At 36.2% G+C, this 22088-nt stretch overlaps 2 protein-coding genes across 4 annotated transcripts in view; both read right to left on the bottom strand.

Moving 5' to 3' along the window:
• LOC108966772 (gelsolin-like) overlaps positions 1 to 15478 on the bottom strand; it is a 36257-nt gene extending 20779 nt beyond the window's left edge. For 2 of the 3 annotated variants that reach the window (XM_018929837.1, XM_018929818.1), the window contains exons 1-2: positions 15360 to 15478; positions 7324 to 7550 (exon numbers count right to left, since the gene is read on the bottom strand). In XM_018929837.1, the coding sequence (XP_018785382.1) occupies positions 7324 to 7395 (72 nt within the window). In that variant the 5' untranslated portion in view covers positions 7396 to 7550; positions 15360 to 15478. Of the gene's footprint in view, positions 1 to 7323; positions 7551 to 7618; positions 7701 to 15359 lie in introns of those variants that run through there. The other variant, XM_018929827.1, reaches the window with a different exon arrangement.
• Positions 15479 to 20261: 4783 nt separating this feature from the next.
• On the bottom strand, positions 20262 to 21783 carry LOC108965947 (WD repeat domain phosphoinositide-interacting protein 3-like). The gene is made up of 4 exons (XM_018928628.1): positions 21432 to 21783; positions 20748 to 21370; positions 20459 to 20684; positions 20262 to 20379 (listed from the first exon to the last, which is right to left on the bottom strand). The coding sequence occupies exons 1-4, from the start codon at positions 21496 to 21498 to the stop codon at positions 20273 to 20275; spliced, it is 1023 nt and encodes a 340-aa protein (XP_018784173.1). The 5' UTR covers positions 21499 to 21783; the 3' UTR covers positions 20262 to 20272.
• Positions 21784 to 22088: the final 305 nt, after the last annotated feature.

Raw genomic sequence — 22088 nt, 5'->3', positions numbered from 1 at the left:
TTAACGCACTTTTACTGATTTTCAACATAACCTTTGTATGGGAGGTGAGCGGGGTTATTATCCGATTTCTTCCATTTTTGAACTGTATATGGAAATGCCTAAAAGAAACGACTCTATACAGTTTGGTTGACATAGCTATAGCAGTTTTCGAGATATGTACAAAAAAGTTAGTAGGGGCCGGGGCCAAGCCCACTTTTCGAAAAATTTAGTCCAAATATGCCCCTCCCTAATGCGATCCTTTGTGCCAAATTTCATTTTAATATCACCACCCCGGAGCATAAGTTTATGGTCAGAACAGAATTCGAGCGACACGATAGCATCTCACCCGGCGAAGCGGGCTGGGTACGCTAGTATAACATATAGCTATTTATTTGTATGCTTATAATATTTGACGACTACGTTATTTTTAAACATCCAACACACAATGTTCTCGTTGATTTATTGTATATTTTGAAGAATGGGAAATTTCTTAAAAATTATGTATTCCTTATTTTTTGACATTTCTCTTCACTAAGGTTTGCCATTTCATCACGGAAAGCTATGCGATCCAACAACGATCCGAATTTATTAAAATTTACTAACGAAATTCGGAGTTAGTGGCCTCAACTTTAAGAGCGCTATGTCCAATCTATGATCGTCATAATAATCCTGTCAGATCAACAATTGAGCGTATAGAAGAATTCAAGCCACAGGCACAGTACAAAATGTTTCCGTGCCAGTGTGGCAAAGAAGTGCTCTTAGTGTCGAGAATATTGCTGCTACTAACGCATCAATTGAGAAAGACTCAAATCAGTCTCTCACACATCGTTCTCAAGCCTTGGGCATGGTAAGTCTTAAGTATTTGAAATAAAGAAATAAAATAAAATTGGTCTTTTCGTTTGTCAGTTAAACCATTCACAAGAGCAGAACGGATGAAAACAAAAAAATAATAGTTATACCACATTAAAAAGATATCCAGATATTTGTAGAAATCTTTATTGTTGTTATTTTATGTAACTTTTTTCACGAAGATAGCGAGAAAATAACGCGCCGAAAGCGGCTATCATATGAAAACTGAAATCACAAAAGAAGAACAAAGTGTTCTGCTGACTGCTCTAACTCTAACCACATGTCAAATCTTAAAGCTTTTCAAATATGTCGGTCTATAAAAATACTATTTATATCCGCATCCATCAACTTTGATAGCAGCAAAGCTTCTAAAAATTTCACAAGAGCTTTCGCAGGTCAACAATGTTACGCTTTCAGTCAAAGACTCCATAAAAAATATTTGTTACGTGAATGTCTGTTGCCATGAATTTAAATATTCAATTGACTTAGTTCATTTGAGCATACATTTAGTACAGGAAAGCTCTAAAAAGCTTTCGCAAGCACTTTCACCAAACAGCAATATTTGTAAGTCTTTCTATAACAAACTAGAAAAGGTCGAGATGTAATTGCAGGGTATCTTTTAATTGACAATAAAGCTTTTAAGAGCTTTCAAATAAGCTTTCATTGACCAAATGATAAGCAAGAGTATACCCTTACCCTGAAAAAGAAGAAAAGGCGTGAATATAAGCAACTTAACATAAAGGGAAAACTATTTATTAGCTATAAATCATAGTAATATGATAATATTTTTCAAAATTTACTTCAAAAGCGCTTTCTTGAGACAATTACATATTTATACACGTAAAAATTGCAGTATACTCCTTCGAAAATAGTACGAAAAACGCGAATCCTCATTACCGAATTGTATTAAAGTGTTAAATCTTACGATCATTAATTGGGAATCACGTCCTTTGCATCCTTTGCAATTACCCTATGTCCTATAAAATGCAGGACACGCGCAAATACATATGTACTCATGTAAAACGTGTAATAAGTAAATAAGTAGCTGGAAAAATACGAGTCGTCAAGGTAATCAAGCGTTCGAATGACCGTCCTTTCAGCTTCTGCCATCCCACTGAGTAACCAAAGGGCAACGGCAGTTATTAACAGATAATTTTATTACCACTCATGGCGAATCCGCATTGGCACTGACGCTCGCACTGGCACTAGCGTTGGCTCTGGCATTGGTGGTGGCGGGGGCAGTGGCGTCAACGCGCACATAACGCATTAAGCGTTCAAGCGTATTTACGATTTCCCCGGTGCGCACATTCGTATGGTGGCAGGATATAAAATGCAAATATGTGCGAAACCAGATGAGAGCGCGCTGGACTCAAGTGTAAGTAGCGCATAAGTACGACTATCTGTCGAGTTCACTTGCATTTATAAATTTATATTTACCTATGCACATACGCATATATGTATATGTACTCACACAAACATGCGGTTGTTGTTGATCATGAGTTATCACGGCCGCAGGAGTATAATTAAGTTTTAAGTCGAACCAAGAAAAACACGATTAATATTATAGGAATGAAAATAAAAGTACAAAAGTAGATGCAAACATACGTATACATTTTAAAAATAATAATGATAGTACATATGTGTGTGGGTGTGTGTATTTTGTGGGTGTGGGTGTGGGTGCGCTGTCAAGTCGTCGAACATTCGTCATCAGGTTACTCGAGCCAAAGAGCTGCAACGGAGCGTAAATCATCTACTGAGTGCATACATAGCTGCCGCAGTGATGATATCCTTTCTCCAGCACATGCATATACTTCCTTATATGTATACTGAAAGCAACAAGTGACATCGTGTACACATTCAAATACAGTATATGTTTGTATGTGCATACCTTAGTGCTCTACCCAAGTTGCTTAAATGGGTGACAGTGCTTGTTGGACAACGAGTTCTAAATTCATTGCGAACAAAGTACATGTTCTGAGCAAAAAAATATCTAAAACAATTTTCTTTTGAAAAACAGTTGAATAATTCAAAATAACATACAATCCTAAGCCCTCAGCTATACTTTCAACCTTTCAGGTGCCTAAATGTGTGAAAAATAGGAAAGTGGTGAAAAAATTTGCTTCTAATACTTCGAAAACCTTAACTAGCACAAATGAAAGAAACTATGTTGAATTAAGAAAAACGTATTTTGCCACACCAAATGTGTTATGACGGGTGATCCAAGTATTCTCGGATGGTCCAAGCAGTGCTATTTTTTTTTTTTTTCTTGATTGGTAGTGTTTAGCATTTTTTCATTCAGCAGCCGTAGCTGATGGTGTACACGAAGACCGTGGAAAGTCAAGTCGTTCTTAGCAACTCGGACTGGCGTTTGGAACGACTTGGCGCATTTTACGTCAAGATCTTAATTTGAAAGCGAAGAAAATACAGTTTGTGCAAGACCAAGCGACAACGTTTCGCTTTATGGGCTCTTGAAAAGTTCCAAGTAGATCCAACCTATTCAAGCCAAATTTTGTTCAGCGATGAAACTCATTTCTTGAAGGCCTGAAGAGATTCAAAAGTTGCCATTTCATCCAGAAAAAAGCGGTTTGGTGTGGTTTGTGGGCCGATGAAATCATTTATTCAAAAATGATGCTGGTGACAATGTAACCGCTCATGGCAACCCTTATCGCGCCATGATAACCGACTATTTGATGCCTGAAATGGATGCTCGTGATCTCGGCGACATTTTGTTTCAACAAGACGGCTTCACTTCCCACACATCGCATCAATCAATGGCGCTATTGAGAGAGCACTTCGGTGTGTAGATAATTTTACGTTTTGGGTACGTCGATTGATCACCAAGGTCGTATGATATCACACCGTTAGAATTTTTCCTCATGGAGCAAAACATCACGCATGTCTTTCGCCAGCTACCAGTCGAACTGCTTGAACGAGTCATCGAAATTTGGACTAATAGATGGACCATTTGAGATGATTCAAAAAATATGTGCCAAAGAATGATATTAAAGATTTTTTCTTTAAAAATCTAGCGAATCTCGAAATGAGTCACCCTTTACTAACTTTGCATACAAAAAATTATAAATTATAAGGTATTGTTTCCAATTCTGAGTTCCATTCGATCCCTTGTGAAGGGGTTAAGAAATAATAGTCGCAAACCCAAGAAACTGAAAATAGCCGTTAACCTTGAAGCTGTAATTAATCTGTAGATTTTAGGAACTATCTTGAATCAAATTTGTGAATTTTAAAAACACGACGTTTCGTTTCTACTCCACCCATTGCCTTTAGTTATTAAAAAAAAATCGAAAATTTGTGTATTAAAAATATGTAGAAAGTGGTCGATGTTGAATTAAAATTTTTACAAAGCTCGATCACTGAAAATATACATTGGGTTATAGGTACACAAAACCTTCACAACTTCGATAAGTATTGGATGTTGTGCAGGATTCCAACTACGGCACAGAGTTAATGTCCAATCTTGTGTATATAACTTAAAACTATACCGATTTTTTTAAGTTGTTACAAGTGCCGTAAAAATATAATTATACTATTTGTAACGGATGATTCAAAAAATGTATGAACTCTTCGAAGTAGTTGGAACGAGAGACACATGAAATTAAGAGAGACGAGGTACGTCACTGTAAAGGGATGAGTATATTTTGAGACAAGGTGTATAATCTTAATAGCATTAGTACCCAAAAACAAAAATAAGAACAAGATTATGTTGTAACGGTGGATTCTATAACAGTAAAATATAAGTTAGATAAAGACTTCGACTAGACTCATAGCATGAGGCGAAGCATGAATTATAAGCACTGTTTTTCGTCTTTTCTGAACATAGAAAGATCTAGAAATTTACCTTAAGGACTAAATGACTACGGAGTACAAAATGAACTAGGCTGAGTTCGGGAAGAAGTCTCAAAACTGCATACATGGAAGTCGGAATGAGTTAAAAGTAACTGTAACTTAGTCAAATGGCAGCCAAGTGACGTACAGGAAAAGTAGAAACAATATTCCAAACTTAATTCCAGTAGTCAGGGCATTCGAACGCATTGTACATATGTTTGCATGCTAGCACATAAGTATTATCAACTGATTTATAGTGTCGCGAAGGCATTTTGCTGGTAAACAGGTTATATGGGTGCATCAGCATTGATCAAAAACACGACAGTCACTACAGTATATTATCCGCGCAGTCGTTCTAATCCCCCTTTCCCTAAGTAGATAGATGGTCGCTTTTTATTTAAAATGGCATTTGTGTTTTATAAAGCAGATTCCTATAGTAAAAGCATTTCTTTGTTTGCTCGACTATTTATTTGCGACACACAAACATACATGCATAGAGACATACACAGATGGCAGTATGTGAGTGCCCAGCGCTGGCGAGCATTTTTGTGATTTTTATTTATCTTTTGCACACCCACACACACGCAGGAATATTAATGAGTGCACCCTAGAAATGCATTCAAATGTTTTTCTGCACACCCTCCACCACTTTAAAACACATCCTCACAAATCCTCACGCACACACACGCAAACACGGTTAACTAACCATTTGTATGGTCACAACGGTTGTTTGGGTGTTACGACATGACATTGATGACCACAGCTTAATGCCAGCGAATGAGCTTGTGAATTCCTGTCCAGTGACCGCCTATTCTGTCGCCATAAGCTGCATTTAGCTGTATAAGTGTTAAGCATTTAGCTGGAATAGGAGTAGCAGACAGTTTGATGGCGGCGTTCATATATTAAGGACTAGTACAGCCAAACGCACATGTTTATATAGTATGTGTATAAGTAGTCAATTGAGCATATATAGCCGCAGACGCACCACTCGACAAAGAATTTGAGTATTTTATTAATCCAATGTGGTGGAAGTGGAGCAAGTGAAAACTTAAAACGGATAAACTAAGGGGAGTTGAGGATACTGGTAGGGGTCCGCCTAAACTGCTTATACCACATATACCCCTATATTTTATATTCTGGTTCTTACTTTCAGGCTGTTATACATAGTAAAAACTTTTTTCACACAATTGCTATAGAGAAACCCAAACCTGATTGCTTGTTTGCTAGAGTCAAGGTAACAGTCATATTTTAATTTCTCTATCGGTATCTAACCACTCTCTCAAATTTTCGCAGAAACAGTATTAAAATTATTTATATATAGACTCCCGCGAGTTGGCTTCTAGCTTCCTTCCGAATCTTCCACTCTTGAGGAGGTAAAGGAGATGTTTGCGAGACTACCTTTCTTTCTTTCTTACAGCTCGCAACTCATAAGCGAGATAACCGATGATCCATATCGACAAGCGTTAATTCTCCAGAACAAGCAGTCCTTCGGTCCTCTCAAGGACTCAAAGAGTGGCACCAGTTTTGCGTTCGAAAGGATGCTGCATAAGATCTTCCCTAACGATGCGTAGGTTGATGTAACGCAGCCTCCTTGAGCGACAGGAGAGAAGGAAACTGAAGACCAAATGAACTGTTGAAAATATTGATAGCGCTGAAACCGATTTTCTGTAGAAAAGCCTAGACGATGAAGATCTTACAATTTTTTTTGTCTCGAGGGACAGAGTAGTAGCAGAACTCCGAAGATTTAATGAAGTGTTCATACTGTTGCCATCGGCAGTAATCTATACCAAATTTCGTACCGATATCTTTCATGAAAGGTTTACCGCATAAGACCTTTATTTTGATCGGTAAGTTGTTCATATGGAAGCTGCAGGTATATGCTACTGTGGCTCGATATTAGCAAATAATCAGATTCATATGGAGAAAATGACGGGTGCAAAATTTCAGATCAATACCTCACATACTGTGGGATTAACTAGCGTATATACAGACAGACAAACAAGCATAGCTAAATCGACTCAGTTCTGACAGTGATCATTGTAACGGGTGATCCAAGTAGAGGTACTTTTTTCAATAATCTTTTTTTGACGGACCACGTGTGAGTCGCGTCAAGCTATCATGCTATTTTTATTCAGTATTGTTTGGCATTTCATCAAGGAAAGACTTCCACTTGAACAACGTTTACAAATCGTTCAACTTTATCACGAAAATTAACGTTCTTTAGCGACGGTATTTCGCGCGGTTCGCTCCACTTATGGTAAACAAAATCGGCTTACTGAACGTACTATCCGCAACACCATCAACCATCTTGAGAACCACCTTTTATTATTGGATAATATTTGCCCGAAGAGACCACGTCCAGCACGCAGTAAAGAAAATATAGCATCTGTAGCTGAGAGTGTTCACGAAGACAGTTGAGAGTCGACGCCGTTGGCAGCAACTCGGCCGATGAAGTATGGAACGACTTGGCGGATTTTACGTCGAGATCTTGCATTGAAAGCGTACACAGCTTATGCAAGATCCGATACCGCTCAACTTTTCCAAGTGACACCCCTCGTTCTATGCTTCATTTCTTTCTAATTAGTTTTGCATTTATGTTATTTATCCTAGATTATTTATCTATGTTTGCACTGTGTTCATGCATTTACTCACCTCAATGCGCCAGATTTCCACACCAGGCTTCTGACCTGCATTAACAAAAGCTTTGTTTATAACCGGCTCCATTGTTGTTGTTTGCTTCTCACTGCTGCAAAAACTTTTTGGCAAATCAACAGCTGTTGGCTGCTTTGTTGAGCTTATTTGTGTTTTTTTTTTTTTTTTTTCTATGCGCTCTAATAGCAGGCAATTGTCGAGGCTAAACCGAAACGCGCTGAACAAAGCTGGAAAAAGTTTTAAAAATATTAAGAAAAAATAAATAATTGATGAAAAATTAATGTGCGCTATTTACGCTTTAAATATTAAAGTTAATTATCGGAAAAATGTCGGAATTTCTATGTGCAAAAGCACAAGTTATATCGGTATGTACGTATGTATGTACTATGTGTGTATGATCATTAAATTTTGATTTAATTGCCTTTAAACAAATAAATGGCTCAGCGTCTGACCGGCACTTTTTATAGACACTTTAAATGAACGCGCCGACGACAACGACTGACAGCTGCCACTTTGAGCCAACTAACGTGTAGGTATGTATGTGCGTATGTGGGACTTTTCATGAAAGTGAAATTTTGACATTTATCGATTTTCCTCATGACATGAGAGATGCGCGCACACGCCTCGGTGAAATCATCAGCTGCCACCGCCTGAAGCTCATATATGTATGTATATATTTATGCACGAGTATGACGAGTATATAGTATTTACATATGGATCGGCATTTCGCATATTTTTTTTTTCTTTTTTCGTTATTTGTTTTCTGTTAAACAGTGCTAAATTGTGCCGCGAGGATTTTCGCATATCCGATGCCATTGTTCTGGTTGTTTGGGAAAATTTTGTTTTGTAGCAGACTGCAGATACATTGTGTGAATGTTGTGTGTGTGTATATTTCTTGTTATTTTAGTATCTGTTTCGCGATTTTATTTACTTTGTATAATTCTCAAATGGTTCTAAGTACAAATATCATCATACTTATAAGTAATTGTAGAACAATATCTGATAAATATTTATTTTATTTTGAGGTTATGATCGAAAAATAGATGTTTTATTCTAACCTAAAAATATAGCGTTATATATTTTCATCTAATAAGTTTTTTTTTCTGAAGAATATCAATAAAAGCTTTATTCAACTAGTCTTCAAATCGCTGAGAGCCGAGTGCTAAAGCACATGGAAATCCACCTTCAAGGCCCTCAGATATGGCAAGTAAAGAACTATCGACTTTCCAGTCAAACTAGCGACTTTCTGTGGAATTTCGAATACCAGTTACCTGTCTGAGGAACAACAAAACGGCGGGGGCCGATGGTTTGCCGACCGAGCAATTCAAATACGGCAACGAAAAACTGGTAAAGAGCATGCATCAACCTCTTTGTAAAATATGGTCGTCCGAAGGAAGCATGCACGACAATTGGAATGTAAGTGTGCCCTGCCCAATCCACAACCCACAATCTACGATAACTACGATGGGACGAACAAATTCCAAATTCTAGAAGTCACTCATTATCCCCATCCTTTTCTATGGTGCAGAGAGATGGACGGTGACAACATCTGATAAGTCGGCGTTACGAGTTACCGAGAGAAAGTTCTGCGGAACATTTATGGTCTTTTTCGCGAATATCACATTCGATGGAACGATGAGCTGTATGAGATATACGACAACATAGACATAGTTCAGTATTGAGTGTAGTACCCGCCAGGGGAGCAGAGGAAGACTTTCACTCCGTGGGAAAGACCAGGTAGGGAAGGACCTGGCTTCGCTTGAGATTTATAATTGGCGCCACATTGCAAAAAGAAAAAAGCGACTGGCGTGCTTTGTCAACTCGGTTCTAACGCGTAAGCATTTTCTACGCCGGTAAAGAGAAGATAAATATTTCTGTGTCTTTTATTTATATAAAGAATATCTTATATACTTGCACTACTATTTCCATTTTATTCAAATTTACTTCTCACAAGGAACTTAGAAAAAAAAATATAATTTTACAATTACTTTCTAAGGGTTCATATGGGGAAATCAATTCTTTGAATTTTAAAAGCAATTTTCTCATTTTATTGAACCAATATTTGAACACAATAAACAATTCAACATAATATACATACATTACGTGACTGTCAACGCGTGTCAAAATCTTCTCTTCAATATTTCTTTTGTATTCTAGGGTACGGTCCGTCTATACCACATGTTTTCAATACTGTACTTCAATTTCTTTCCTTTCTGAAGCTAAAAATAATATTCGTTATTTTTTCTAAATAACCTGACTTTTCCGAAGATCCCGCTTTTCCGACACACCGATAGAGTTCATATTTATATGCATACATATCTATGAACAGAATTATTTGTGCGTGGCCAGCATGTGTGCTGAAAATTTAATGAGCTGTTGGCTTGTGCCGCTCGCATAAACAAAATTCGCTGATTCACTGGGCAAAAGCTGGAAAACCTGGTGCTCAAAATAGATTTCAAATTTCTCGTGTTCATTGGTTTGTTTATTTATTTGTTTGAAACAAAAAAAGTATTTTTTGAGGCTTTTATTTAGTTGCGTTAAAACCTGTGCAGAAGCAGACAAAAACATACATTATATATATGAATTTATGGTATTTACTTATTTAACTAAGCTGCGTGGGAAAGCTTATTATGTGCATATGTTAATAAACAATTGTTAATTAAGCTAGAAAGGAAGCCAAACTGTAGATATTGAAGAAATTGTTTGGAGTCAATTGCCTTAGGGGAAAGCCTAACGAATAGCAGCGATTTTATTTTACAAGAAGTGACATGGCGCTTATGCATTAGGTTTTGGGAAATGTTGTAATTTTATTTTTTGTTTTTTTTTTTTTGTTTTTTTTTTTNTTTTTTTGAGAATAACATAATTTTAATTTTATTCGAAGCTATACTTTTATGAAAATACATATTACATTATGAAAATATTAGCCGTATGCGATTCGCAAATTCTTTGCTGCTATGATCTTCTCTTTCCTTTCCAAAAATGTACTACACAATGGACTTACTAGTGAACAACGTTTACAAATCGTTCAATTTTGTGTTTCGCTGAACTTATTGCCAACATAATTGGCCTACTGAGCGTACTCTTCGCCCATATCCAACTCAATGGATATGTAAACAAGCAAAATTGCCGATTTTGAGGCGAAGAGCAACCTGAAGCGACTCAAGATCTGCCATTTCATGTAGAAAAAACAACAGTCTGGTGATGTTTGAGGCCAACGCAATCATTGGTCCATATTTCTTCAAAAATGATGTCAGTGAGAACGTAACCGTCAATAGCGACTGTTTTTACTGTGGGGATATGTAAAGTCTAAAGTCTTTGCGCACAATTCCCCTTCGATCCAGGCTTTTGAGCAACACATGATGCATTTCGAACGAACATTGCCATTCTTTACTTGTTGGAAGTATGGATTTGACATAATTTTAAGTGGACACCTTTTTTCGTAGTTTCAAGCGAGTCCGAAAGTTTTCAAAATGAATAATTTTGCATCTGTATATTATTTTTATTTATTCATTAGATTTATAAGTTAAGCTTTAAGTTTTTTCAAATTAAATTAGTTTTTTTTTTACTTTTTAATTGATTTCAAACTACATAAACTAGTTGCTTAAGTTTCAATAATATTTTTTATTTATCAAAATTGCTGGACATTAATTATTAAATTTCAAAATCATTAATATCTGCTTGCTTATATTACTGTTGCCTGTTAATACAACTCAATGTTATTGAATTTTAAAATTTCCAGCATTTTCCAGAACTTACTTAGTTTAGTTTAAAAAAAGTGAACTGGCAACAAAAGCGCCTAAAATGGCCAATAAAATGAGTAGAAAACTAGTCAATGAATGAATTCAAATCCCAAAAAGGTATCAAAGCATGTCAGTTATACATACAAACATGTATAATGCAATTATAGAAACAACAAAATTGTCATTTTATATCATATATATTACAAAAATATTACATGCTACATAAGTAGCAGTACAAAAGTAAATATGACAACAGCAAAAAGAAGAAAAGCATTCAGTTAATCTAACGTCAATGACGCCGGGTCATATTGACCGAAAAATTGTATGATTCTATATTTTAGTTATTAATTATAAAAATTACTCTATTGAAGGTTTATTGACAGCACGGAGTCTAACGTTAAATCGAACCCTAAGTCTTCTTGGCACTTTGTAAAAGCTAGAAAGGCGTGTTCGGCCATTCCTTCTGTTTTACGCTGGGATGAAAAAACTCCTAGTGAAATTTTCAAATTTTTTGCTGTATTTTTCAAATCAAATTATGTACATGATGAGCTTGCAACTACTTCTAGCTTTTCTGCTAATAACTTTTCTTCTGTAAATTTGGTCACACTGTGTCTTTTGCAAAATGATATTGCAAAAGCCTGTTTCTGATTTAAAGCGTTCTTTCAAAATTGATCTTGATGGGATGTCGCCTGTACTTATACAAAATATTCCTGCCTTTGTTTATCCTCTTTTGCTTTTCTTCAATAAGTCTCTGTCATCTGGTAACTTTATTTCAGACTGGAATTTAGTATTCATTACCCCTATTCTTAAAGGTGGTAGAAAAGATGTATTCTCCAATTACTGGTATATTTCTAAACTCTCTACCATTTCAAAAATGTTGAAGTGCTCAGCGTCGCCTCAGATCTATTACATTTCCCAACTTTACTGTAAAAATTATAAAAGTAAATTTGCAAATTATGCCCCTCCCAGGCATGCTATGCGTGAGTTTAACTCGATTTCTGAGAAAGACAAAAAAAAAAAAAGGTCTCAAAATGAGGGATTTAGTTTTATGCTCAGTCGGACTTCTTCTATTTATTTTCTATTATAAATTGTTAGAACTCAGCAGTAAATTGTCATTCTTTTGCATGTGTTTATTTTCAAAAAGAATATTTTCAAATCCACTAGCTTATTTCGATAGGCATGAGGCTATACTAGTAAAAAACTGCGGGTAAACGAAGGCGAACAAATTCAACAATTTTATGAGCACTTAACAACTGCGGAAATGATTGTGGTCATAAAATTAGCACAAAATTTGAATATTCGAGTGCATTTTGGGGAACAACTAATCGTAACTAAACCATAAGCCGCAGACAATAAATATATATGCACACATGTATACCATTTGATAATTTACATTTTAGCTGAAATTTTCTTTTTTTTTTATTATTTTCAATATATCTTGATAATGTTTTAGTTACAAAAGTTAATACTTATCACTTTTAATCAAATGAGTAATTAAATAATTTCATAGATATAATTATATCTATGTATATATCTCTATATGAATAATAAGTGCGTGCACCTATGTTGATATTTGGCATTCGAGGGCGCATGCAGTGACGCAAAATATTATTCATCTATGCTATAAGTGAGTTATCGTCGATTGGTTTTATGGGTTGGAAAATATAAGGATTGACGCTCGGAACAAATAAAATTTGGTAATACTGTATGGGAGTTATAAAACCTTATAACTATATATATATAAAAATTAAATTTGTCAAATTAATAAAATTGTCTAGTAGTTTCTTCGTCATACAAGGTTTGGTTCCATTACAATTTCATTTTGAAATTGTGAGAAAAAAAAATTAATTAAGCACATTATATACAAATTTTAAAGAGCATCGTATCGGGATTCTCACAATTATCAAGCAGCTGAAACACCTTTATAAAAACATTCTAGTATTCTATGCTTCGAAGAAACAAATTGATATTTACTGGAATTCACAAGGAATGATCAACATTGACTACTTTCGGGAAGACTAAACGGTACAAGGTACATTCGACACCGAATTGCAGGATAAAAATCACATGTGGTGAACAAAGAAGTATTCACCAAAACAACCAGAAAACCTAATTAGACTGGTGATTGGGAACTACTGCATCAAGCAACGTATTCTTCAAACTTTGCATCTTCTTGGTTTCAAATTCGGAAAAAAGCAACACTTGCTTGGTTAGGCTTTTTAGAGTCGAAGAAGAAGGTTAGCGCCTGCACCGAATTTTATTTTGACAATTGCTAGAGAACGGGACTTTCAGATGGATTAAAACTGTATCGCTTTTAACCGACCATATTGAGAAATAAAAGATGATTTTCCAAAATTCTCGTTTTTATTTCGTAGGCTAAGTCTGATGAGCCCATAAAGAAATTACAGTCTGTATTTAATTTTTGATTGACTAAACTAGTTCATATCAAGCGAGGCAAGAAGACAGATATGATGGGTAGACATCTCATCTTCTTACGTTTTAACACTTTGATGACTCATTTTTTAAGCAAAGAAAATCGATTAGATTTTGCGTGCGGAATCAGATTTCTGGTGCTCAAAACGTTCACAATGCTGGAAAAGGGCTTCAGTGATAATTGTTTGTCACGAGATCAAAACATGAGATTTTTACAAATTATATAAAGAGGGTCGATAATGCGTTGACGACGAACCACGTCCAGAACGGCCATAAACATCAACTTATGATCAATATGTCAATAAAATAAAAGAGATGATGCTTGAGAATCGACAATTAACAGTCAGAGATCTTACTATCATTATTGGAATAGCAGAAGGTTCAATGAAAACCATTTTGAAAGATCATTTGGGCTTAAGTGAAAGCACGAATGCTTCCAAAATCACTGAACTTTTTTCGAAACAGCGTCGCGTTAACGTCTGTGAAAGAATGCTTTCCGACTACCAGGATGTCATGGAGCGTATTATTACTGGCGATGAGTCTTGGATCTATGCTTACGACCCGGAAACGGAGATCAATCGGCCGAATATCTTGGCAAAGGTTAGCCTAAGACGTAAAAAGCACGTCAAAGCAAGTCACAAATCAAAGTTATGTTGGCGGTTTTCTTCGATTGTCGAGGTGTGGTGCACTTCGAGCTCCTTCCAACCGGCCAAATTGGCAACTAATCATACTCGTTGAGTGTTATGCGTCGTGGTATGCGTTTTCGTAAAAACAGACCGAAATTATGGACCAATAACTCTTGGCTTTTGCAGCACGATAATGCACCGTCGCATACAGCATTGATTGTTCGCTATGCGCATTGGAGTCTATTCCATAAATTGACGTTAACAACTGTTTCGAGAATTTAATTAAAAACCGTTGGCACAATTGTATTGGGTCCAAGGAGGATTACTTTGATAAATTTGTTAGGCATCAGGGACACAGTGGAGCATCTCTTGTGCTCTTGTCCCGGATTGGCAAGACTCTGTAAGCATTTGAGGTCCGCACTTTATGATACATTGGAAGAGGTATCGATAGTGATGCCACAGAGTCTGTTGAAATTCGTGTTAAATACAGCCATCCGATACTCCTCATAGATCGCAAAGGACCAAAACTGGTCTAGTCATGGCTCGTTGGCCTACCAGTTTAACATAACCTAACTTTATATGCTACAGGTTTTTATTTTTTTTTTTCTCTTACTATTTGATAAGTGTATCTCGATGGTAAGTACTTACTTCACAAGTGCTTTGGGTTTTTATGAAAACATTTTTTCTGATAGAAATCTTCAAACATAACTCTTCCTAAGGTTTGTTAGCAGCTTTAAACTATTTTCAGATTTATTTTCAAAATTTTCGCTTCTCAGTAGTAATAAACTTGAGTAAATCATAAGCTCTAACAACGCGATATAAATTCAAGTGTCATTCATATATAAATGCTACAACAAATCGAAACATTGTGAGTCATGTGTGTTAATTAGTGACTGACTTTGAAAGCCTAAAACGGTTTAACACACAAACAGGCATACAAACAAGCAATAAATACGATTGTTTAAAGAGTAAACGGGACCTAATGACGTGCACGACGCGCTCAGCTGAAACACCGGCCTGAATTGCGCGAATTATTTGCTTCAACCTTAGTTGTTGTTTTGGCTTTTTTCAACAAAAATTGCGCGAGTATAACTTGTCAGACACTTTGTATTCCAGCGGCACATCGACACTTGAAAAATATTTCATTTTATCCGCAACTTGGTTGAAACTCCGTCAACGCGAATTGTAAATCTTATCTTTAAAACGTTTACAATTCGTTAAAATTTATGATATTTACCTTTGTAGAGCACGACTATGTTAGTGCTAATGTCGAGCACAAAGCTTATTTAAGTATTTTTTTGCTAGATCAATTAAATTTTTAACTTTAATATATTTTTGCAATTCAATTTATTTCAATATTTTTATTTTCTTTTTAAAAGTCACGCTTTTCACTATTCAATTTAGTAAAAAAAAAATATCAAGCGAAAAGAAGTTAGTCTACTCGCTGCGAAAGCGCACGGAAAACTGCCACAAATGCTGCTGATCGAGTTTCCAATTAGCTGTCGAAAGCGTCAAGCCTCAACAAATGCTCTCGCGCTCATGTAGAACAGATCATTTCAATTGTTGTTTTCTTTCCATGTTTTTTATGGCACGATATGCTTGTTGCTTTATTTACTTAAATTTGTATTTTGTTTACTTGTTGCTATTTTTCGGCGCTTGTTTTATCTTTTCGACTTTTTAATGGTTCTCTGCGATAAATTTCCGTTGCCTCTTTCCGAACGACACGCGCGATGAGTCAATTCTCCGGCGGCGCGAGCTGCTCAAATGCATCTGGCGATCACTCTCTGTTTGTTTCTTGAATCATTTACTTTTTCTTTTGCAAATTTACTAGCGATTAGACAGTGAATGGTTCTGAAGATTTCCTCTGTTCTTTATAATTGTTTGTAAATTTTTCCATTAGTCAGTTGAAGGAATTAGTAGCGTTGCTCAGAAGATCTCACAATGTCAATGACTGTGCGAAGGATCACTTGAATTTCACTAGAAATTGTGAAATAAATTTCTATAAACAATATAAAGTATATATGTATGTACATACTTAAGCATATATATATACTATATAGTACATGTATACAACAACAGCAACATAGCAACAATACAAAAGAGTAGAATGTTTAAAAAAATGGGTTTGATGTAAATCGATCAGCTATCATTTCAATTGCTTGTAAAAGGTCGCACCCTAACATATCTATGCCTGTGTCAAACCTTGTTATTGGTTTCAATAAAGGTAATCTTAACAAATACAAGGTAAAGTTATTTAATTTTTCTTTTGTGCGTAAATTGTTGGACGTAAATAGTGAACCAAGCCCTATGCTTGTAGAGCTTCAAATGAGTCCATCCTTAATTATGAAACATTATAATTTTTTTTTTTTCAGTAACTGAAAACATTATGACGCATTGTAATGCAAACATTTTCTTCCGACACCGCTTACGACGTTATGGTCGAATTTACGACAGCGCGCCAAACGTTCTTCAGATTCGCTGTTTGTCGCCAATTGGAGATTCCAAGTGTAGCCAGGTCCTTCTCCACCTGAACTTTCCAACGGAGTGGATTTCTTCCTCTTTCCCTGCTTCCCCGGCGGGTACTGCGTCGAATACTTTCAGAGCTTGAGCGTTTTCTTCCATTCGGGTGACATGAAATAGTCAACTTAGCCGCTGCTTCTTAATTCAATGAACTATGTCAATGTCGTCGTCGACATTCAACCTTGCCAATCTGCAAATATAATAATATTTAATAAAGCTATTAATACTGTTAGGAAGATAGAAATTATCTACGACATCGAAGTTATAACTTTTCAGCTCGATAGACTTGACCTAACCATACTTCAGTCCGTTTCATCCGCCCGAAAAATATTTTTTAGGTCTGCAAAGCAACCTTGATAACGTCTTCATTCGACTTTAAATTCCAACCGGGAGTTTGCAAACAAAAAGAAATCATTGAAAGCAAATCTGAGTAATATTGTGGATGGAGAAATTATTCTTGGCATAATTCGGGGCCAATTTTTTCTAAAAGTTAGAAATCGAATCGGCACAATAAACCAACAATGTAAAGTTCTGTGAGCGTATACCTCTTCCCCAGAATGATTGTAGTCATCGCCTTGCAGTGCAAGTTCCCTATAACGGTTGAAGTCCACTATGTGGTCTGTTCCTTGGACTCTAGTGTGTACCTGTGAATCCGGTTTTGGCCGTCGGTCACCAAACGGTGCAGAAACCCCTTCAGATTAGCCATGAGCAACTTCAAGCCCTGCTATGACAGTGATCACTGTTGCCTTGGTAGTCGGACGCAATCAAAGGGGGCATTTATCACGCCGACAGCTTACTTTTAATCCATATTACTCACGTGGTTCTTTGGAGTACTTATTGTTTTAGTTATCTCGTTTGCCTTCAATCAGCGATCTGTCAATACGAAATGTGGGCGTTTGTTATGTTATCCACCGTGGAAGCCTTCGAAGAGAAGAGTCAGCGTGTACAGCATCCAACCATTTCTGATTTCACTCTGTGATTTCCCTTCTAAATACAAAGAATCAAATCGGCTGTACTCCCGCCAACGAGAATCTACTAAGCGATGGTCACTTTCTTTAACGATAGTAGCGCCATCAGGCGTTGAAGTTAAGTTTTCATCGGCTCGATGCCAAAATAACTGAATCCTTTGCAAAACATGAGGTCGTGTAGAGTTCCTTAAAAAAGTCAATCATCGTAGCTGAGGGCTTTGCATTCCGATTTTTATCCGGCCAAACACTGTAAACTCGGAAGAATTTTGCCGCTACAACAACAACAACAACAAAATTGGCTGTTTAAAACTTAGCAATCCAAACGTAGTTAGATCTCCGAAAAAACAGCCCACGGAATATCATATCATGAAATCAGAGCTAATTCCGAGTACGATGGTACGAAATTAAACGTCTACTTATCCAGAATCCACACCGACATATCAAACATACATACAACCAGCATGCAAATAGTCGCCACATGACTCCAAGACATCTGACACCCCCCTACCTATGGACGGACCTCGTAAAATCAGCACATTTCCTGGAGCTACCGTTTAATGACCTCGATGACAACGTATCTAAACCTTACCACACTAACGGGGGCTACATAACCGTTAAAACAACAACGGACTTGGCCTTCTGTGGTTTTAGTACTAATTTCTAAAACACTACTTTCTAAACATAAAAATTCGCCTCGGAGAACGTGCCGTGAGTCAATTGAAGGCAATGAAAGTCATTCGTGGAAGGCCTTAGACCATCTTCAGCCGAGATTTATAACAAGTTTGTACTTGTATTCACTCAATTGATTTTTTCGAAGACGATGATAAAGATTTTTTATCAAAATACTTGAAAATATATTTAGTACATTTTTTCAAATCTGGTAGGATTTGATCACAATGTATTTATATTATTCAATTCAGAAATAGAAACTCCAGTTATGTCTCAGAAATTACATGTTCTCCGCAGAACCCTCATTAAAGCGGCAGTCTACAATTGATGTCTAAAAAACTTGCTAGTTTTAAGTTAACCGTTATAACAAGCCACATTTCAAACATCACATCAACAAAGCGCCAGTTGAACGTCCTTATAATCGCATCATTTGCACCAATTACTTACAACTCTCACACACATGGAACGCATCAGCAGCGATAAAGCAACGTTTGTATCATCCGCTCCGTTATGCAAGTGCTCGTTGCCGTAATTTCACCTAATATTCAATGGCATTTTAATCGTATTCCCCCAGTTGCATTAGCGCCTAATTTTAGGCTCTACCATTAGTGTACATTTCAGCATACACAGACGTAACTTTGATCGTGTATGCATGTATGTGTGTTTKTGATGGCACTGCGCTCACGAGCAGGCGGCGCTCTTCAGAAGTGAGAATAATAATTCAATTAATGAAATTGGTTGATAAATTTACGCTGGCGCTTAATGGCGTTGCAATGCAGCAAAGTGGCTGCCTATAATCAGTCCCGGCTGGTTGGAAGCAAGCATAATTTCATATTATATTATATATAGGTATGTAGGTACATATTTGGGCTGCAGTTTAGTCGAATGCGATTTTATCACAAAGTTATTGGCTTGTTTTTGCAAATACTTGTTAAGTTTGCCATTTTTGTTTATACTTGTGCTTAAGTATGTATGTATATGAACTCGCTACTGTTGTTGTTGTTGTTCTAGGAGCAGCAAAAAACATTCCTGCAGTTCGAGGCATAGTGCCGAGTTGACAGTCCCTGGTCGGTTAAAAATTCGGGTATGTTCCGGTTAGTTGGACCACACTGGCATGGGAACGGTGCTCATAGTATGTATGTATGTACATATATGTATGTATAAGTAGTCTTCTAACAGCTCTTATCGCCTAACTGTAATCTAATAATTTCAGAAAGTCAATAGATAGTCATATTCTTAAAGTAATATGCATAACACGTCATCATGACTTTTTCAACATATATGTAATATAAACAAAGGCGAAAAATATTCCACTGATCTGTTCAACCCTCTACGTCCAACCCCACCACAGTCGGGGTAAGTAACCGGCACATACCCGGATTTTTATCCGGTCATATGCTCGGAAGCATTAGTGTTATTTTTTCATCTACAACACCAACAACCACCTGATATTAAATATACAGAGCTCATACTATATCGTGGGATATTTATTTTGCTACAACATATGGAATTGCTTATACTACATATGTATGTATGTTTGCTTTACAGTATTACAGCATTATAATTTAAATATTATTTACAAAATATAAGGAAGAACAAAAATGAGTACATTTAAAAACCAGTAATTGCATTTCAAGTGATACGTGCGAATGTACGTAGGTGTGTATGTATGTACTATATGTAAATAATTTATTTTTAAGCAAAATTAAAATATCTTCTTCACAGTAGAACGTTTAGTCGAGCCTTCTACACAATCTTATGTAATTATTATTTTACTTAACGAAATGCCTTGCCAATACCACATGTAATATGTATATATATTTCAACCAGTCAAAGATACCATCAATAGTTGCAGATTTGCAAATATTATATAAACTTTCCTACAAATAATATATATGTATATATTTTTAAATCCTTTTCAATACGCTTTAAATAGACGGGGGAAAGCTGTTCAATAAAACAGTTTAGCAGCTATTTTAAGCTTTTAACACATTTATTCTTCATCATCGGTCAGCTCCAGAAATTGTGTACAAACATCGCGACTGCACTCGCCCTTATTGTTGAATATAAATTTATAATAATGACCATCGGCGCAAATAGCTGCAATTATTAAAATGACAAAAACAAAGATATATATAATAATTACAACACTAATAATTAATATTATTATGGCACGCACCTATAACAGAGTTAGGATCAGCGCCGAATGCGCAGATACAGGCTGGGCCTTGCGGTATAGAGAACTTAACGAAGCTCCACTGGCTAGAGAAATATTTTGGTATCATGGGAAATGCAGCTTCTTTTGGTTTGTTGTCATCTAAATTGAAGACATGTATGGTGCCATGATCCGAGGACACCACCAGCATAGTGGATTGGTGATTAAAGTTAATGCAGTAAATATTTGCCTGCAGGTAGAAAAAAAGTTTTATTTACCAACACAAAATGGATGCTGACAAAATCACTCTTACCTGATTACTACCGCGCCGCAATTCGCAAAGTTTTTTGCCATTTTCTGTATCGAAAATACGTATTAAAGTGCCTTTTTCGCTTGCGGTGGCCAAACGTGTGCCTTGCAAGTTTAAGGCTATGCAACTAATGGACGCTTCGTGCGCGACAATTTCCAGCGGAGCACGCTCTGTATTTGCCAAATCGACTATCTGGACGTGGCCGGTACGTCGCCCTGGAAAGGCTAGCAGACTTTTGTTGCTATGTGGACACAACACGCACAATCCATGCGGATTCGCACTGGTCTCAAAAACATGCAACTGCTGTGGTTGTTGTGTGAATGTAAACACCTTTATCACACCTTCTAATACTACAACAATGCGATCGCGTCGCAAACGCACTGCTTTAACAGGCTGATTAAAGTCTATAGATATTGCTGGTGCCTTTTTCAAATCATCCCAAACGATTACTTTGTTTGGGGGATACAAAGGTCTGATGCCTCCGCCAACAAGCGCCAAATAATTACATCGGAATAACATTTCAACGTGGCATAGTCCGCCCTCAGGAAAATATTGACGTTCTTTTTCCTTTAATGGATCGCAATTGTAAACACGGAAACCAGTGTCCGTTGCGCACGCAAAACATCCTGAAACTCACAGTAATCGTTGATAATAATTTGTATTTTGTAAGTGATCGTGCATATTCACCTTGATCTTGATTAAATCCAACATATAACAAGCCATTTCCGTATGGATGTTTCTCCACTAAATTCATCGTGTTTGATGTTGGTGCTTATTTTTACTTAACGAGTTTTCTCGTCACCGATGATAATAATTTAGCCACACACTGCTTTTATTCGTTTTATACACTTTACTTTCGCTTTATTTGTAAACTTTGGTATTTTTTAAACAAATTAAAGAGATAGTTATTTAAGCACTGCCCGAAAGATAATGAAATATTTTCATCTCAGAAAAAAAAAAATTGTTTTTCATGCCTTTCCTTTTGTCTTCATCGGAAATCTTTAGCAGACCAGGCACTGCCAGAGCATAACACTTATCGATCAGCTGAGTAAGCATTACTAAAAACTCTACAATTATCGATAAGTTTCTGTTGAATTTCACATTGTCGACAGATTTTATTTGTGTATAAGTGTTTCAAAATTTACTAATATTGCAGACAATATCAAATATTTTGTTTAATTGTTTCAAAACATATTAAAATTGCAGATAATATCAAAGCTTGACATTTTACAACAATTGAATATGAAACCTTTTGTTGCTTAATGACTAATATTATTTAGCACTAGCATTGCAATTTTATACATTTATTTGGATATTTATTTCCTGAATAACAGTTGTAATCAT

The sequence above is a fragment of the Bactrocera latifrons genome, unplaced genomic scaffold, assembly GCF_001853355.1.
Source record: "Bactrocera latifrons isolate USDA-ARS-PBARC rearing strain unplaced genomic scaffold, ASM185335v1 scaffold_10, whole genome shotgun sequence".
Classification (NCBI taxonomy): domain Eukaryota; kingdom Metazoa; phylum Arthropoda; class Insecta; order Diptera; family Tephritidae; genus Bactrocera; species Bactrocera latifrons.
The sequence above is the reverse complement of the archived record's forward strand: the minus strand, read 5'-3'. Positions and strand labels throughout refer to the sequence as shown.